General features: G+C 43.8%; 1 protein-coding gene across 2 annotated transcripts; it reads left to right on the top strand.

Annotated features, from left to right (window-relative positions):
* Positions 1–627: 627 nt before the first annotated feature.
* Positions 628–7,321, top strand: ZNF397 (zinc finger protein 397). Of its 2 annotated transcripts, XM_011943687.1 has the most exons (5): positions 628–701; positions 1,970–2,464; positions 2,724–2,865; positions 4,887–5,631; positions 5,716–7,321. In XM_011943687.1, exons 2-5 carry the CDS (start codon positions 2,051–2,053, stop codon positions 6,014–6,016), a joined length of 1,602 nt encoding a protein of 533 aa, XP_011799077.1. In that variant the 5' UTR covers positions 628–701; positions 1,970–2,050; the 3' UTR covers positions 6,017–7,321. The 2 variants fall into 2 exon arrangements, with proteins under 2 accessions (XP_011799077.1, XP_011799076.1); XM_011943686.1 differs by having other exon boundaries at positions 632–701; positions 4,887–6,468.
* The last annotated feature ends 8,688 nt before the right edge of the window (positions 7,322–16,009 follow it).

Genomic DNA, 16,009 nt, shown 5'->3' with positions numbered 1-16,009 from the left:
TTTTTTTTTTTTTTTTTTTGAGACGGGAGTCTCCCTCTGTCGTCCCGGCTGGAGTGCAGTGGCCAGGCTGGAGTGCAGTGGTGCAATTTTGGCTCACTGCAAGCTCCGCCTCCCGGGTTCACTCCATTCTCCTGCCTCAGCCACCCGAGTAGCTGGGACTACAGGCGCCCAGCAGCACGCGCGGCTTTTTGTATTTTTTAGTAGAGATGGGGTTTCACTGTGTTAGCCAGGATGGTCTCGATCTCCTGACCTCGTGATCCGCCCGCCTCGGCCTCCCGAAGTGTTGGGATTACAGGCGTGAGCCACCGTGCCCGGCCGAAAATCTGAATATTTTAATGGAAAATTGGGAGTGGGATTCGGGAATTACTTGACACCAACAATCGTGGGTGGCGCCGGGAGAAAGCCAGGGTGGCGAGGCCCAGGCGGGTTGCGGGGACCCCCGGATGCCGCAGCTCACAAGGACCCCTACTCCTAGCGCACCCCCGCCTGGGCTTGGAGGTTCCGCTGGGCTAGCGGCGGCCGGGAGAAGGCGGTGGGACCAGTTGATCCCGCGGCTCTGATTGGCTACCTGAGAGCAAGGGGCGGAGCGGCGGGGAACCCGGAGCGCAAGAGAGCGGAACACTGCGTACGCGCACTTCCGGTCTTTGTGGCTTGCCGCTCTGGGTCGGCGGCTCATTCCCTGGCCGCTCCTGGGCTTCGCGGTGAGGGACTTGGGCCCCTAGGAAGAGGGAGGTGGGGTTAGGAGCGCGGGCCGGACAGTGGAGGAGCCCCGCTGCTCGGCCTGCCTATCCCCAGGTCGCGGCCCCTTGGCCCGCGCGGCGTCTCCAAGCGACTGGGGAACTCAGAGGAGGCCAGCATTCAAAACCCTGCTTTCCAAAGGAAAACGCAGTTGCCCTGACCCCGTGACTTGGCAAATGCTGCAGGTTTAACCAAGGATATAAAAATAGAAGTGCTAGTTAGTGCAGCCTAACTGGTTAATAAACCTTAAATTTGTAGGCTAAATATTCTAATTAATCTCTAACGTTAACTGTAATGTGAGGAATGAATTTTACTCATCTGTCCTGACAAACTAAGGGCATACACTCCTATCGATATCTCGCCATCCTAAAATCAGGTCAAGTTTGGTCTGTGTCACAACATTTAATACAATAACTATTTGTTACCATATTTTGCTTTTGAACATTTTTACTCCTGGGATATTCTAGGCTTTTTCAGAACTGATACTGATCTTTTTACTGCTTTTGTGTATGTGGTACCTATCATGTTTTTGAACACGTGGTAAGCATTTTACAGATACGTCTTTGTTCTTGGTCAATTCCTCAGTAGACTCATTTATTCATAAGCAAAAACCTTAACCTAATGCTCAGTAAATGCCTCAGTATTTGTTGAAGTAAGTTGGTAAACACCAAATGTGATCAAATGACAAATACCCAATATTTACATCAACTCACTTAATGTGAACTTAAAAAAAAATGTTACTACTACCTTAAATGAAAATCAACATTACTTGCTTTAGATAGAAAGTAACTAAAAATAAACGTTTAAAATCAGTATTACTAAATTCTGCCTAAATATTTTTACCCTTGGAAGTCTGATTCTGAAGCCTATATTTCATTTAAAAGAGAGTTTTACAAGTTTTATTAATATATACATGTTAGAGATAGATTTTTCTCCTTGATACAATCAGAATTAGAATTGGAAATTTTCTCACTATGTGATTGATGTTAATGTTGCATACACATTCTTTGGCTTCTAAAACAGTTTTTTTTCTAACATTAGTGGTAGGAATTCTTCATAATGGGAGACACTGATTGAGGTTAATGATTTTTAGTTTATCATCTCGTTTTATTTAGTGATAGCCCCAAATCTGCTCCCTTTCAATATATTACTAAAGTTACTCATCTTTACTATTACAAGTTCTTAGAGATTTTATTGATTGCTGTAAGTTAACTGCTTTTATATCCTTCAGGAAAGAAGAGATTACTCACACTCCTCCTCAAGCACCGAACCCAGTTGTACTGAGCTTTTTGCTAAGCTGTTTCAGCCAAGAATGGCTGTGGAATCTGGAGCAATTTCAACCCTGATACCTCAGGATCCTCCAGAACAAGAACTAATACTAGTAAAAGTAGAAGATAACTTTTCCTGGGATGAGAAATTTAAGCAGAATGGGAGTACTCAATCCTGCCAAGAATTGTTTCGTCAGCAGTTCAGAAAGTTTTGCTACCAGGAGACACCTGGGCCCCGGGAGGCTCTGAGCCAACTCCAGGAACTTTGCTATCAGTGGCTAATGCCAGAGTTGCACACAAAGGAGCAGATCTTGGAACTGCTGGTACTGGAGCAGTTCCTGAGCATTCTGCCTGAGGAGCTGCAGATCTGGGTTCAGCAACATAATCCAAAAAGCGGCGAGGAAGCTGTGACCCTGTTGGAGGATTTGGAGAGGGAGTTTGATGACCCAGGGCAGCAGGTGGGAACAGAGAAAAGTGATGTGTTGTGGGAAAAGGAATTTACAGCCTGGAGCATGTAATGGTATCGTAACAGTAGGATAAAAATTTTTATGTCTCTACTGAAGCCTAACCTGAAGTGACTAGTAGAGCCATACTTGTCTATACCCTTGAATGCTCTTTTCTCCCTGGAGATGTCATCATTGACTTCTTTGAGATTTTTACTAAGCAAGTTTTCCTAGGGATTTTCTCACAAAGCTAAACATATTTTCCTGATTTCAGGTCCCAGCTAGTCCACAGGAACCAGCAGTGCCATGGAAGGATTTAACATGTCTCAGAGCATCCCAAGAGTCACCAAACATCCACCTCCAGCCCTTAAAGACACAGCTGAAATCCTGGAAACCGTGCCTTTCCCCTAAAAGTGGTGAGGAATAGGAAATCATCTGGAAACTGTTGACACTTAGGTTTCTGTTTTTGAGAATGCAGAATTAATTGCACTTGATAAACTTGCCACATGTGAGCATCACCTTTATCATTCTAAACCAGAGGTGCTCACTTTAGCAGCTTTGTATTCACCCCTCATGAATTGCTGTGAGCCCTCCTGTGTCAGTTTCCCTGTGATTCATTCACTCATTTCATTATGTTGTAATTTTATAAAGCGTCAGTACATGTCTGGTACTGTGGTAGGCCCTGGGTTTAAAGAGGTTTCAGGTCTAGGTGGGTGATGGACAAGTAAAAAGGCAGTTGCAATGTAGTAAATTATAGAATAAAAGTAGGCACTGGGTACTGTTGGAGCACATCTAAAGGCACCTAACCCAATCTTAGAGGATCAAGGAATACTTCCTGAAGGAAGAAAATCTAAGCTAAGACTTGAACTATGAGTAAGACAAAACCAGGTAAATGGGTGGGAGGAGGAGTAGCCCAAGTAAAGGCCATACCATCCCAAAGGTGTGAGAACACAACCCATTCTGAAAATTGCAGGTAGTTGAATTTGACTTGAATGGAGAATTGACAGGTGGTAAGAGAAGAACCAGAGAGGAAAATAGGATCCAGTCGTAAAGACCTGTGTGTCGTGCTAATTTGTATAGTTTCTTAAGTGCAGTGGTGTGCCGTTGAAGGATTTTGGACAGGGAGTGACATAGTTTGATTTGTAGTTTAGAAGTTAGCTGCAAATGGAGAATCATGCGAGGAAAGAAAGAGTATGGTCCTATTAGAGACTGCTATAATCCAAGTGGCCACAGTGTATTCAATCAATATGTCTTATGGTGAGTGGTGGAGAACATAAAAGCTGACTCCTGTTCATCAGCATTTAAATTGCTTTGCAACATCTGGTAATTATTAAAACTAAAGTGTGAGGGAGAGGAGTTGAGGATGATACTGAGGTTTCAGTCTTGAACAATCTGGTTAAGGGTAGTACTGTTCATGTAAATGAGGAAACATAAGGAAAAACAAATACATCTGATGATTTGTTTAGGTTGGTACATTTGGTGCTTGTGAAATATTCAAAAGTAAAATGCCCAATTAGCATAAGACTTTAGAGCTTAATAAAATACGAATATAATTGGGGATCTCGGCAGGCATTAGTCAGACAATAGCCTACAATATAAGTTGTAATGGAAGCCAAGGGTAGAGGCTTTGTAGAGTAAGGATACATGAGAGTCCAAAACAGAATCTGGAGGAATGCTCGTGTTTGAGTGATTTACCCTAGAATCTAAGAAGGAATAGCCACAGAAATCAGGCTAATATCACTGGAAGAGAATGTCATCTAGAAGGAAGGTATGATCCTCAGTGTCAATGCTACAGAGAGGCTAAGTAATAATCTAGAAAGTACCCATTGGATTAAAGAGCTATAAAGTGACCCTGATGAGAGTAGAATAATAATCTAGAAAGTACCCATTGGATTAAAGAGCTATGAAGTGACCCTGATGAGAGTAGAATCAGTGGAAGTAGGGGACAGGGCAGTGGGGGGTGGGGGGGATGGTAAGGCAAAAACCAGATTGTGGAATACTTACACTTGAAAGGCTGCAGACAACTCTTTTAGGAAACCACTATGAGAGAGTGAGGTTGTGAAACCACTATGAGAGAGAGTGAGGTTGCTTGAGGGAGATATGTAGGCAAGAAGGTTGATTTTAAAAGGTGGGAGACACTTAAGCTTATTTAAAAGCTGATGAACAGGAATCAGTTGAGAAAGAGATTGTAAATAGTAGAAAAAAATTGTAGGTAATTTATCAATTGATGTCTCAAAAGAGGCAGGAAAGGATGAAATTCAAAGTGTAGATGTAGACTTTATTAGATATGAGAGACCCTCTTTGGCCAGTTGGAAAAAAAAGATACTGGAGGACAGTGACATCTTTGTAGGTAGAAGCTTCTGTTTTCTCTCATGTAGAAAGTATTGACAGTGACTAGAGAAATGTAATATCTGTTGTTTGCTACTTATTGTTTCAGATTGTGAGAACAATGAAACAGCAACAAAGGGCATCTCAGAAGAAAAATCACAGGGACTCCCTCAGGAACCTTCATTTCGAGGAATTAGTGAGCATGAAAGCAATTTAGTGTGGAAGCAAGGAAGTGCTACAGGGAAGAAACTAAGATCTCCTTCCCGAGGGGGCAGTTTTAATCAGGTGATCTTCACAAACAAATCTCTAGGAAGGAGAGACCTTTATGATGAGGCTGAAAGATGCTTGATTCTAACTACAGACTCTATAATGTGTCAGAATGTTCCTCCAGAAGAGAGACCTTATAGATGTGATGTATGTGGGCACAGCTTCAAGCAGCATTCCTCTCTAACACAACATCAGAGAATCCATACTGGAGAGAAGCCCTATAAATGTAACCAGTGTGGGAAGGCCTTTAGTTTGAGGTCCTATCTTATTATTCATCAGAGAATTCATAGTGGTGAGAAAGCATATGAATGTAGTGAATGTGGGAAAGCTTTCAATCAGAGCTCAGCCCTCATTAGACATCGGAAAATCCATACTGGTGAGAAGGCCTGTAAATGTAATGAGTGTGGCAAAGCATTCAGTCAAAGTTCATATCTCATTATACATCAAAGAATTCACACTGGTGAGAAACCTTATGAGTGTAATGAGTGTGGGAAAACCTTTAGCCAGAGCTCAAAACTCATTAGACATCAGCGAATTCACACAGGAGAGAGACCCTATGAATGCAATGAATGTGGAAAAGCTTTCAGGCAAAGCTCAGAGCTGATTACTCATCAGAGAATACATAGTGGAGAGAAACCCTATGAATGTAATGAATGTGGAAAAGCTTTCAGGCAAAGCTCAGAGCTGATTACTCATCAGAGAATACATAGTGGAGAGAAACCCTATGAATGTAATGAATGTGGAAAAGCTTTCAGTTTGAGCTCAAACCTTATCAGACATCAGAGAATTCATAGTGGAGAGGAACCTTATCAGTGTAATGAATGTGGCAAAACCTTCAAAAGGAGCTCAGCCCTTGTTCAGCATCAGAGAATTCATTCTGGGGACGAAGCTTATATATGTAATGAATGTGGGAAGGCTTTCAGGCACAGATCAGTCCTTATGCGCCATCAGAGAGTCCATGCTATGAAGTAATTTGTGAATACTGTGAATAGTGTAAATACTTAAGTCAAATTTTTATGTTTGTTAGTCAAAAGAGTTTACTTTGGAGCCAAACTCCATAAAGGTTATAAAATACTAGGTCTTGAGTCTAGTTTGCTTTGTGCAGCATTTCCCAGTGCTAAAGTGTCCTTTGAAAGCTTTTCCTGTGACTAATCAGAACAGAATACAGAAGAATCATTACTTCCAGCTCTTATTAGGAATACTCAGGAAATATGAAAAATGGGGATGTAACATTGAAATCTTATTTTGTGTGAAAATGTCATGAAAAGAATATAGCAACCTAGGCTCTGTCACTGCATCTGATTGTTAGTGTACCAGGTTATGGGGCTGGTGTGGACTGTGTGAGGCACTTTGTCTCAGGAACTAAAAAAAAAATTTACTGACCTAATAAAGAACAGTGACAGAGCAGCAAGAAAGGTGGGGAAATGGCTTCATCAATGATTTGTTGAGCCCAGGGCAGGCCAGGAATTAGATAGGAGTGAGAAGAAAGAATATAATTTACCCAAAGGTTATTTTTTGAGTACCTACTTTATCTCAGGGACTAGGAATACAGTGGAAAACAAGACTGTAATCTCTGTATCTAATGGGCAAGGCAGCCAAACAGGCAGTGAAAGTGGAATGCTCCTATGTGACCTTAAGGAGCCTCTGACTCAGCCTTGGATAAGGAAATGGGGGAAATGGCCTGAAGGATGAGGAGGAGTTAGCCAAGGTGGTACTCCAGGGAAGAAGATTCCCAGTAAAGAAGAGTAGCCAAAGGCCAGAAACAAAGTGTGGCGCATTCCTTGAGTTCCTGATGTAGTGAGGTCTTGTCAGAGAAGTCTGGGTCTGGCCAGACTCTTAAGCAGTGCCAATGGAGAAGTTCCTGTTAATAGACAAAACCTGGAGCCCTTGGACCACAGGGGAGTCAAGAGCTTTGTCTTGGTTTATGTGACCCCAGGGAAAGGGCAAATACGTGGTTTCCTTGCCAAACCTGTAGGCTATCCTAGAACTTCCATGAGGGTAGTGGTGGGAATGAGGGTGAGAAAGAGCCCATACCTATACCTCAAGAGTCTGAGTGTTAAGACTGTCTCTCCCATCCTTAAGATTCTCCTTTGATTCTAAAGACAGTATCAGAGTTGCTGTCAGGTTTCCTATAATTCCCAAGACTCTAGATCAGAAGCTGCCATGTCATTTGTTTCTGGGGCTGTATGCCCACAGTTCCTAGTACATTCCCTTGGGCTTTGGTGCTCAAAAAGTATTTGTCAGTTGCTTGGGTCTGTGACGTTCTTTGGGCACCTCGCACATGTTCAGTTTTGTTTTAGTCACCAGTATTTCACAATATCTTTTGCAATTTTTTTTTTTTTTTGAAATGGAGTTTCACTCTTGGTGCCCATGCTGGAGTGTAATGGCGTGATCTTGGTTCACTGCAAACTCCACCTCCCGGGTTCAAGCGATTCTCCTGCCTCAGCCTCCTGAGTAGCTGGGATTACAGGCATGCACCACCAGGGCCAGCTAATTTTGTATTTTTAGGAAAGACAGGGTTTCTCCATGTTGGTCAGGCTGGTTTCAAACTCCCAACCTCAAGTGATCCGCCCACCTCGGCCTCCCAAAGTGCTGGGATTACAGGCATGAGCCACGACGCCCAGCCATCTTTTGCAAATTTTATTAAAGACTGCTAAAAGAAAGTGACAACTGAAACTAATGGTCACAATCAGTCGAGACTTCCCTTTTCTGAGGGGCCTAGCTGGAAGAGAATATTTAGACTGATGCTTAGTGTAAGATGGAATGTTGTGCAGATTAACCAGCAACACAAAGACATATTCAAAAGACCTAATAGGTAGGAAGAATAACACACCACACCAAAAACAAATCTGTGTGGAAATCTAGAATCCTGTGCATAAAAAAAAATTTTCATGAGGATAAAAAGAAGCAAAGAGAAGTAATGCTCTTATTGGGGCATACATCAGTGGACATGTGCTAACCAGTAAGAATGGCAGGAGGCCTAAATGCCCATGTTTGGGGAGAGAATATGGAAAAAATGGATGGGATTATTTGGAAAATATTAAAATACATGGGAAGAGCTACTCAACTCTTATTTTCCTCCTCTTCCACAGATAAAGACCTGAACAAACTGAAAAGGTAGGACGTTAAGTAGGAATTGTATATTGTAAAACGACTACTCTTGATGTAAGAAAGCTCTACTGTATGTTAGTAAGCAGTGTAATAGATAGGCCAAGCACAGTGACTCACACCTATAATCCCAGCACTTTGGGAGGCCAAGGCTGGAGGATCGTTTGAGTCTAGTTGTTCAAGCCCAGCCTGGGCAGCATAGTGAGACCCCATCTCTATAAAAAATAAACAGAATTTGCCAGATGTGGTAGTGTATGCCTGTAGACCCAAGTATTTGGGAGGCTGAGGTAAGAGGTTTGCTCAAGCCCTGGAGGTTGAGGCATCAGGGAGGCAAGATCACACCACTGCACTCCAGCCTGGGAGAGCAAGACCCTGTCTCCAAACCAAAAAAAAAAAAAGGAAAAAAATAAATGTCATAGATACTTGCTAAGGGCTTTGTATATAATTATTAATGTTATTTCTCATCACAGCATGTATGTAGCAGATGAGGAATGAAGGCTAAAGGTCATATATATAAAAAATGAGGAGGTCAGACTTTGAACCCACAACCTGACTGTGGAGCCACTTCAGTATATTCGCTCCCCATAAGAAAGTTCCAATAGAAAAAAAAAAATGCTACTTAAGTAGGGAAATCACAAAATAAGTGCCAGTGAACAATAAATGTTCAACCTCAGTACAGTTAAAATGTATATTAAAGCAAGAGTTGAGATGACACTTCCTTATAAAACAGACAGGAATTCAGGGACATTGGGACTCTAATGCTGCTGGTAAGACATGAATAAATACATACTGTCTCTGGCAACCAATACCAGAAGCCTTAAGCATTGCCTTTTGACTTTGAAATTGTACCTGGAAATGTATGTTTCAGAAACCATCATGAGTGTACACAAAATCCTAAAACTTAAAACTGATGTCACAGGCCGGGCGCAGTGGCTCATGCCTGTAATCCCAGCACTTTGGGAGGCTGAGGCAGGTGGATCACCTGAGATCAGGAGTTCAAGACCAGCCTGACCAACATGGTGATCCCGTCTCTACTAAAAATACAGAAAAATTAGCCAGGTATGGTGGCATGCACCTGTAGTCCCAGCTACTCGGGAGGCTGAGACAGGAGAATTGCTTGAACCCGGGAGGTGGAGGTTGCAGTGAGCCGAGATTATACCATTGTATTCCAGCCTAGGTGACAGAGCAAGACTGTGTCTCAAAAAAAAAAAAAAAACTGATGTCAATTAATATTAAACAAAGTATTCATGATATATTGTTAAGTAAAAATATTACAAAACAATATGTACAGTATGATCCCATGTAAAATATATATATTTATGTATTAAAACCACTGAAAACATAAACTCAGAGTGCTATACTGGTTATCTCTGGGTGCTGAGGTTGTAGGTGATGTAATTTTTTTCTTGTGCTTTTCTGTGTTTTTCAAATTTTTCTATAGTAAACCTCTAATACTCTTAAAATTAGGCGGGAAGAGTGAATGGAAGCCCAGGATACTTGAGAAAATATTTTAAAGGCACTTGCTTTTCATAGCATCTCTGTCTCTTCCAAGTCTCAGGAAATTAGCTAACTTATTAACTCTGATCCCTTCATCACTGGTAAAATGACAATGGTAAACATATCCATCTCACAGGTAGTATATTAAAAAGTCTACACATTATAAATCTGGGTGCAAAAGGAATTAACTTGCCTGAAAGATTTACAGTTGAGAAAAGCAATAGCTTTGAAATGGAGATCTTTGATTTTTAGAGCTTTTCCATGTATTCTGTAGCCATAAGCAAGTCACCTTCCAACTCTAGACCCTCACTTTAAGGGAGCTGATGTAGATTATCTCTTATGGTCAAAGCTTCAACATTCTACTTTTTATGAAATGGAAGGGGCACCAATATAAGGTGATGTCAAAGGAAATTTTTTCTTCTTCACCACTTTTGCTTGGAAGAAAAGTAATTCATGCCTTTCCCTTCTGCTCAGGGCTGTCCTTTTTCTCTTGGTATAGAAGCAGTCCAGGGAGTAATGATGTCTACCTTAAATGAGTCTTACACAGATTTTAAAAGATAATGTGCAATTTAGGCAGTGTACTTTGGTTTCCTGCCTTCCCCCTTCTTCCTCATTTCCATAGCCTGCAACTAATACATCCAGCTGAAAGGACTGGAAATTTAAAGCAAATCTGACCCTCATCTCTCCAAGTTCACTGAGGACCTGCTGAGGGAGAAGGAGGTCACGGCAGGTCCACAGGTCTAAGCTTGGTCCTTTTCAGCAATTAGTGTTGAAGATTCCAGTCCGGTGCATATGGCCACCTCCACTAAAGGGAAGAGAGAGTCCTAATTCTGGTGGACACCAGATGTGTTTGTGTTTAAAGAGGCTCCTTCTTGCCCTCATTCCCATTGTCTTTCAACAACTAAATCTCAGATGCCCCCTCACTTTGGTTAACCGCAGCCCCAGAGACTGGCTATTTTAGTTTCCTGATATTTTTTGGCCCAGGAAATAGAAACTGAGAACACCAATGTCAGACCTCTGAGCCCAAGCCAAGCTATCACATCCCCTGTGACTTGCACATATATGCCCAGATGGCCTGAAGTAACTGAAGAATCACAAAAGAAGTGCAAATGCCCTGCCTTGCCTTAACTGATGACATTCCACCACAAAAGAAGTGAAAATGGCCGGTCCTTGCCTTAAGTGATGACATTGTCTTGTGAAATTCCTTTTCCTGGCTCATCCTGGCTCAAAAAGCTCCCCCACTGAGCACCTTGTGACCCCCACTCCTGCCTGCCAGAGAACAACCCTTCTTTGACCGTAATTTTCCTTTACCTACCCAAATTCTATGAAACGGCCCCACCCTTATCTCCCTTCACTGACTCTTTTCGGACTCAGCCCGCCTGCACCCAGGTGAAATAAAACAGCCATGTTGCTCACACAAAGCCTGTTTGGTGGTCTCTTCGCATGGGCACGCATAACATTTTGGTGCCGTGACTTGGATCAGGGGACCTCCCTTGGGAGATCAATTCCGTCCTCCTGCTCTTTGCTTCGTGAGAAAGATCCACCTACGACCTCAGGTCCTCAGACCCAACAGCCCAAGGAACATCTCACCAATTTTAAATCAGGTAAGTGGCTCCCTTTTTACTCTCTTCTCCAACCTCTCTCCCTATCTCTCTACCTCTTTCTCCTTTCAATCTTGGCACCACCCTTCAATCTCTCCCTTCTCTTCATTTCAATTCCTTTCATTTTCTGGTAGAGACAAAGGAGACACGTTTTATCCGTGGACCCAAAACGCCGGCGCCAGTCACGGACTGGGGAAGGCAGCCTTCCCTTGGTGTTTAATCATTGCAGGGACGCCTCTCTGATTACTCACCCACGTTTTAGAGGTGTCTGACCATGTTGCAGGGATGCCTGCCTTGGTCCTTCACCCTAAGCGGCAAGTCCCGCTTTTCTGGGGGAGGGGCAAGCACCCCGACCCCTTCTCTCCCTGTTGCTACCCCTTCTCTGCTTTTCTGGGGGAGAGGCAAGCACCTCGACCCCTTCTCTCCCTGTCTCTACCCCTTCTCTGCTTTTCTGGGGGAGAGGCAAGCACCTCGACCCCTTCTCTCCCTGTCTCCTTCTCTGCTTTTCTGGGGGAGGGGCAAGCACCCCAACCCCTTCTCTCCCTGTTTCTACCCCTTCTCTGCTTTTCTGGGGGAGGGACAAGAACCCCAACCTCTTATTTTTGTACCCCCCTCTTATTTTTGCACCCTGACCTCTTATTTTTTTGCCCCCTCTTATTTTTGTGCCCTGATCTCTTATTTTTACACCCCAATACCTTATTTCTGCTCCCCGACCCTTTTCCTGCTTTTCTGGAGGGCAAGAACCCCCAAACTCCTTCTCTCTGTGTCTCTACTCTCTCTTTTCTCTGGGCTTGCCTCCTTCACCATGGGCAACGTTCCACCCTCCATTCTTCTTCTCTGTAGCCTGTGTTCTCAAGAATTTAAAACCTCTTCAACTCACACCTGATCTAAAACCTAAATGCCTTATTTTCTTCTACAATGTTGCTTGACCCCAATACAAACTCAACAGTAGTTCCAAATAGCCAGAAAACGTCACTTTCGATTTTTCCATCCTACAAGATCTAAATAATTCTTGTCGTAAAATGGGCAAACAGTCTGAGGTGCCCGACATCCAGGCATTCTTTTATACATCGGTCCCTCCCTAGTCTCTGTTCCCAATGCAACTCGTCCCAAATCTTCCTTCTTTCCCTCCCACCTGTCCCCTCAGTCCCAACCCCAAGCGTCACTGAGTCTTTCTAATCTTTCTTTCTACAGACCCATCTGATCTCTTCCCTCCTCGCCAGGCCAAGCTAGGTCCCAATTTTTCCTCAGACTCCGCTCTCCCACCTTATAATCCTTTTATCACCTCCCCTCCTCACACCCGGTCTGGCTTACAGTTTTGTTCCATGGCTAGCCCTCCCCAACCTGCCCAGCAATTTCTTCTTTAAAAAAGTGGCTAGAGCTAAAGGCATAGTCAAGGTTAATGTTCCTTTTTCTTTATTCGACCTCTCCCAAATCAGTTAGCATTTGGGCTCTTTTTCATCTAATATGAAAAACAGCCCAGTTCATGGCCTGTTTAGCAGCACCCTGAGGTGCTTCTCAGCCCTAGACCCTCAAAGGTCAGAAGGCTGACTTATTCTCAATATGCATTTTATTTTATTACCCAGTCTGCTCCTGACATTAAATAAAGCTCCAAAAATTAAATTCCAGCCCTCAAACCCCACAACAGGACTTAATGAACCTCGCCTTCAAGGTGTATAATAATAGAGGCAGCCGAGTAGCAACTTATTTCTGAGTTGCAATTCCTTGTCTACTGTGAGACAAACCCCAGCCACATCTCTAGCACACAACTCCAAACGCCTGAACCGCAGCTGCCAGGGGTTCCTCCAGAACCTCCTCCCCAATGAGCTTGCTACAAGTGCTGGAAATCTGGCTACTAGGCCGAGGAATGCTGGCAGCCCGGGAGTCCTCCTAAGCCGTGACCCATCTGTGCGGGACCCCACTGGAAATCGGACTGTTCAACTCTCCCGGCAGCCACTCCCAGAGCCCCTGGAGCTCTGGCCCAAGGCTCTCTGACTGACTCCTTTCCAGACCTTCTAGGCTTAGCGGCTGAAGATTGACACTGCCCCATCGCCTCGGAAGCCTCCTGGACCATCACAGATGCTTTGGGCAACTCTTACAGTGGAGGGTAAATCCGTCCCCTTCTTAAGCAATACAGAGGCTACCCACTCCACATTACCTTCTTTTCAAGGGCCTTTTTCCCTTGCCTCCATAACTGTTGTAGGTATTGACGGCCATGCTTCTAAACCTCTAAATTATCTGCTTCCCTGACTATTCCTAGGCTACAGCCACACCTCATTGCTGCCTTTTCCCCCAGTTCAAAGCCTCCTTTGCGTCTTCCTCTTGTATCCCGCCACCTTAACCCACAAGTATAGGACATCTCTTCTCCTTCCCTGGCAACCGAACACATGCCCATTACTATCCCATTAAAACCCAATCACCCTTACCCCGCTCAACGCCAATATCCCATCCCGCAGCACACTTTAAAAGGATTAAAGCCATTATCACTTGCCTGCTACAGCATGGCCTTTTAAAGTCTGTAAACTCCCCTTACAATTCCCCCATTTTACCTGTCCTAAAACCAGACAAGCCTTACAGGTTAATTCAAGATCTCTGCGCCTTATCAACCAAATTGTCTTGCCTATCCACCCCGTGGTGCCAAACCCATATACTCTCCTATCCTCAATACCTCCCTCCACAACCCATTATTCTGTTCTGGATCTCAAACATACTTTCTTTACTATTCCATTACACCCTTCATCCCAGCGTCTCTTTGCTTTCACTTGGACTGACCCTGACACCCATCAGGCTCAGCAAATTACCTAGGCTGTACTGCTGCAAGGCCTCACGGACAGCCCCTATTACTTCAGTCAAGCCCAAATTTCTTCCTCATCTGTTACCTATCTTGGCATAATTCTCATAAATACACACTTACTCTCCCTGCTGATTGTGTCCAGCTAATCTCCCAAACCCCAATCCCTTCTACAAAACAACAACTCCTTTCCTTCCTAGGCATGGTTAGTGCAGACAGAATTCTTACACAAGAGCTGGGACCGCATCCTGTAGCCTTTCTGTCCAAACGACCTTACTGTTTTAGCCTAGCCTTCATGTCTGTGTGCAGCGGCTACCACTGCTTTAATACTGTTAGAGGCCCTAAAAACTATGCTCAACTCTCTACAGTGATCATAACTTCCAAAATCTATTTTCTTCCCCCAACCATCGCTCAGGACAATGCTTACGCTGATAAGTTAGCTAAAAAAGCAGCTAGCATTCCAACTTCTATCCCTCATGGCAGTTTTCCTGCTTCACATCGGCCACTCCCACCTACTGCCCTGCTGAAACTTCCACCTATCAATCTCTTCACACACAAGGCAAATGGTTCTTAGACCAAGGAAGATATCTCCTTCCAGCCTCACAGGCCCATTCTATTCTGTCGTCATTTCATAACCTCTTCCATGTAGGTTACAAGCCGCTAGCCTGCCTCTTAGAACCTCTCATTTCCTTTCCATCCTAGAAATCTATCCTCAAGGAGATCACTTCTCAGTGTTCCATCTGCTATTCTACTACCCCTCAGAGATTGTTCAGGCCCCCTCCCTTTCCTACACATCAAGCTCAGGGATCTGCCCCTGCCCAGGACTGGTAAATTGACTTTACTCACATGTCCCGAGTCAGAAAACTAAAATATCTCTTAGGCTGGGTAGACACTTGCACTGGATGGGTAGAGGCCTTTCCCTCAGGGTCTGAGAAGGCCACCGCGGTCATATCAGACATAATTCCTTGGTTTGGCCTTCTTACCTCTATATAGTCTGATAACGGACCAAATCACCCAAGCAGTTTCTCAGGCTCTTGGTATTCAGTGAAACCTTTATATCTTTTACTGTCCTCAATCTTCAGGAAAGGTAGAATGGACTAAGGGTCTTTTAAAAACACACCTCACTAAGCTCAGTCGCCAACTTAAAAAGGACTAGACAATACTTTTGCCACTTTCCTTTCTCAGAATTCAGGCCTGTCCTCGGAATGCTACAGGTTACAGCCCATTTGAGCTCCTGTGTGGACACTCCTTTTTATTAAGCCCCAGTCTCATTCCAGACACCAGAACAACTTGAACTGCACCCCAAAAACTTAGGAGCCTAAAAACTCACCAACCAAGCAAGTAATTATGCTGAACCCTCTTAGGCTCTCTCTAATTAGATGTCCTAGGTCCTCTCAATTCTTAGTCCTTTAATACCTGTTTTCTCTCCTTCTCGTACCTTGTGTCTTCCGTTTAGTTTTTTAATTCATACAAAACCGCATCCAGGCCATCACCAATCATTCTATACGACAATTGTTTCTTCTAACGACCCCACAATATCACCCCTTACCCCAAAATCTTCTTTCAGCTTAATCTCTCCCACTCTAGGTTCCCACGCTTCCCCTAATCCCGCTTGAAGCAGCCCTGAGAAACGTCGCCCATTCTCTCTCCATACCACCCCCCAAAAATTTTTGCTGCCCCATCACTTCAACACTATTTTGTTTTATTTTTCTTATTAATATAAGAAGGCAGGAATGTCAGGCCTCTGAGCCCAAGCCAAGCTATCACATCCCCTGTGACTTGCACATATATGCCCAGATGGCCTGAAGTAACTGAAGAATCACAAAAGAAGTGCAAATGCCCTGCCTCCTCTTAACTGATGACATTCCACCACAAAAGAAGTGAAAATGGCCGGTCCTTGCCTTAAGCGATGACATTATCTTGTGAAATTCCTTTCCCTGGCTCATCCTGGCTCAAAAAGCTCCCCAC

Source organism: Colobus angolensis, unplaced genomic scaffold, assembly GCF_000951035.1.
Source record: "Colobus angolensis palliatus isolate OR3802 unplaced genomic scaffold, Cang.pa_1.0 Scaffold220, whole genome shotgun sequence".
Classification (NCBI taxonomy): Eukaryota; Metazoa; Chordata; class Mammalia; order Primates; family Cercopithecidae; genus Colobus; species Colobus angolensis.
This window is presented reverse-complemented; position numbering and strand designations above follow the sequence as displayed.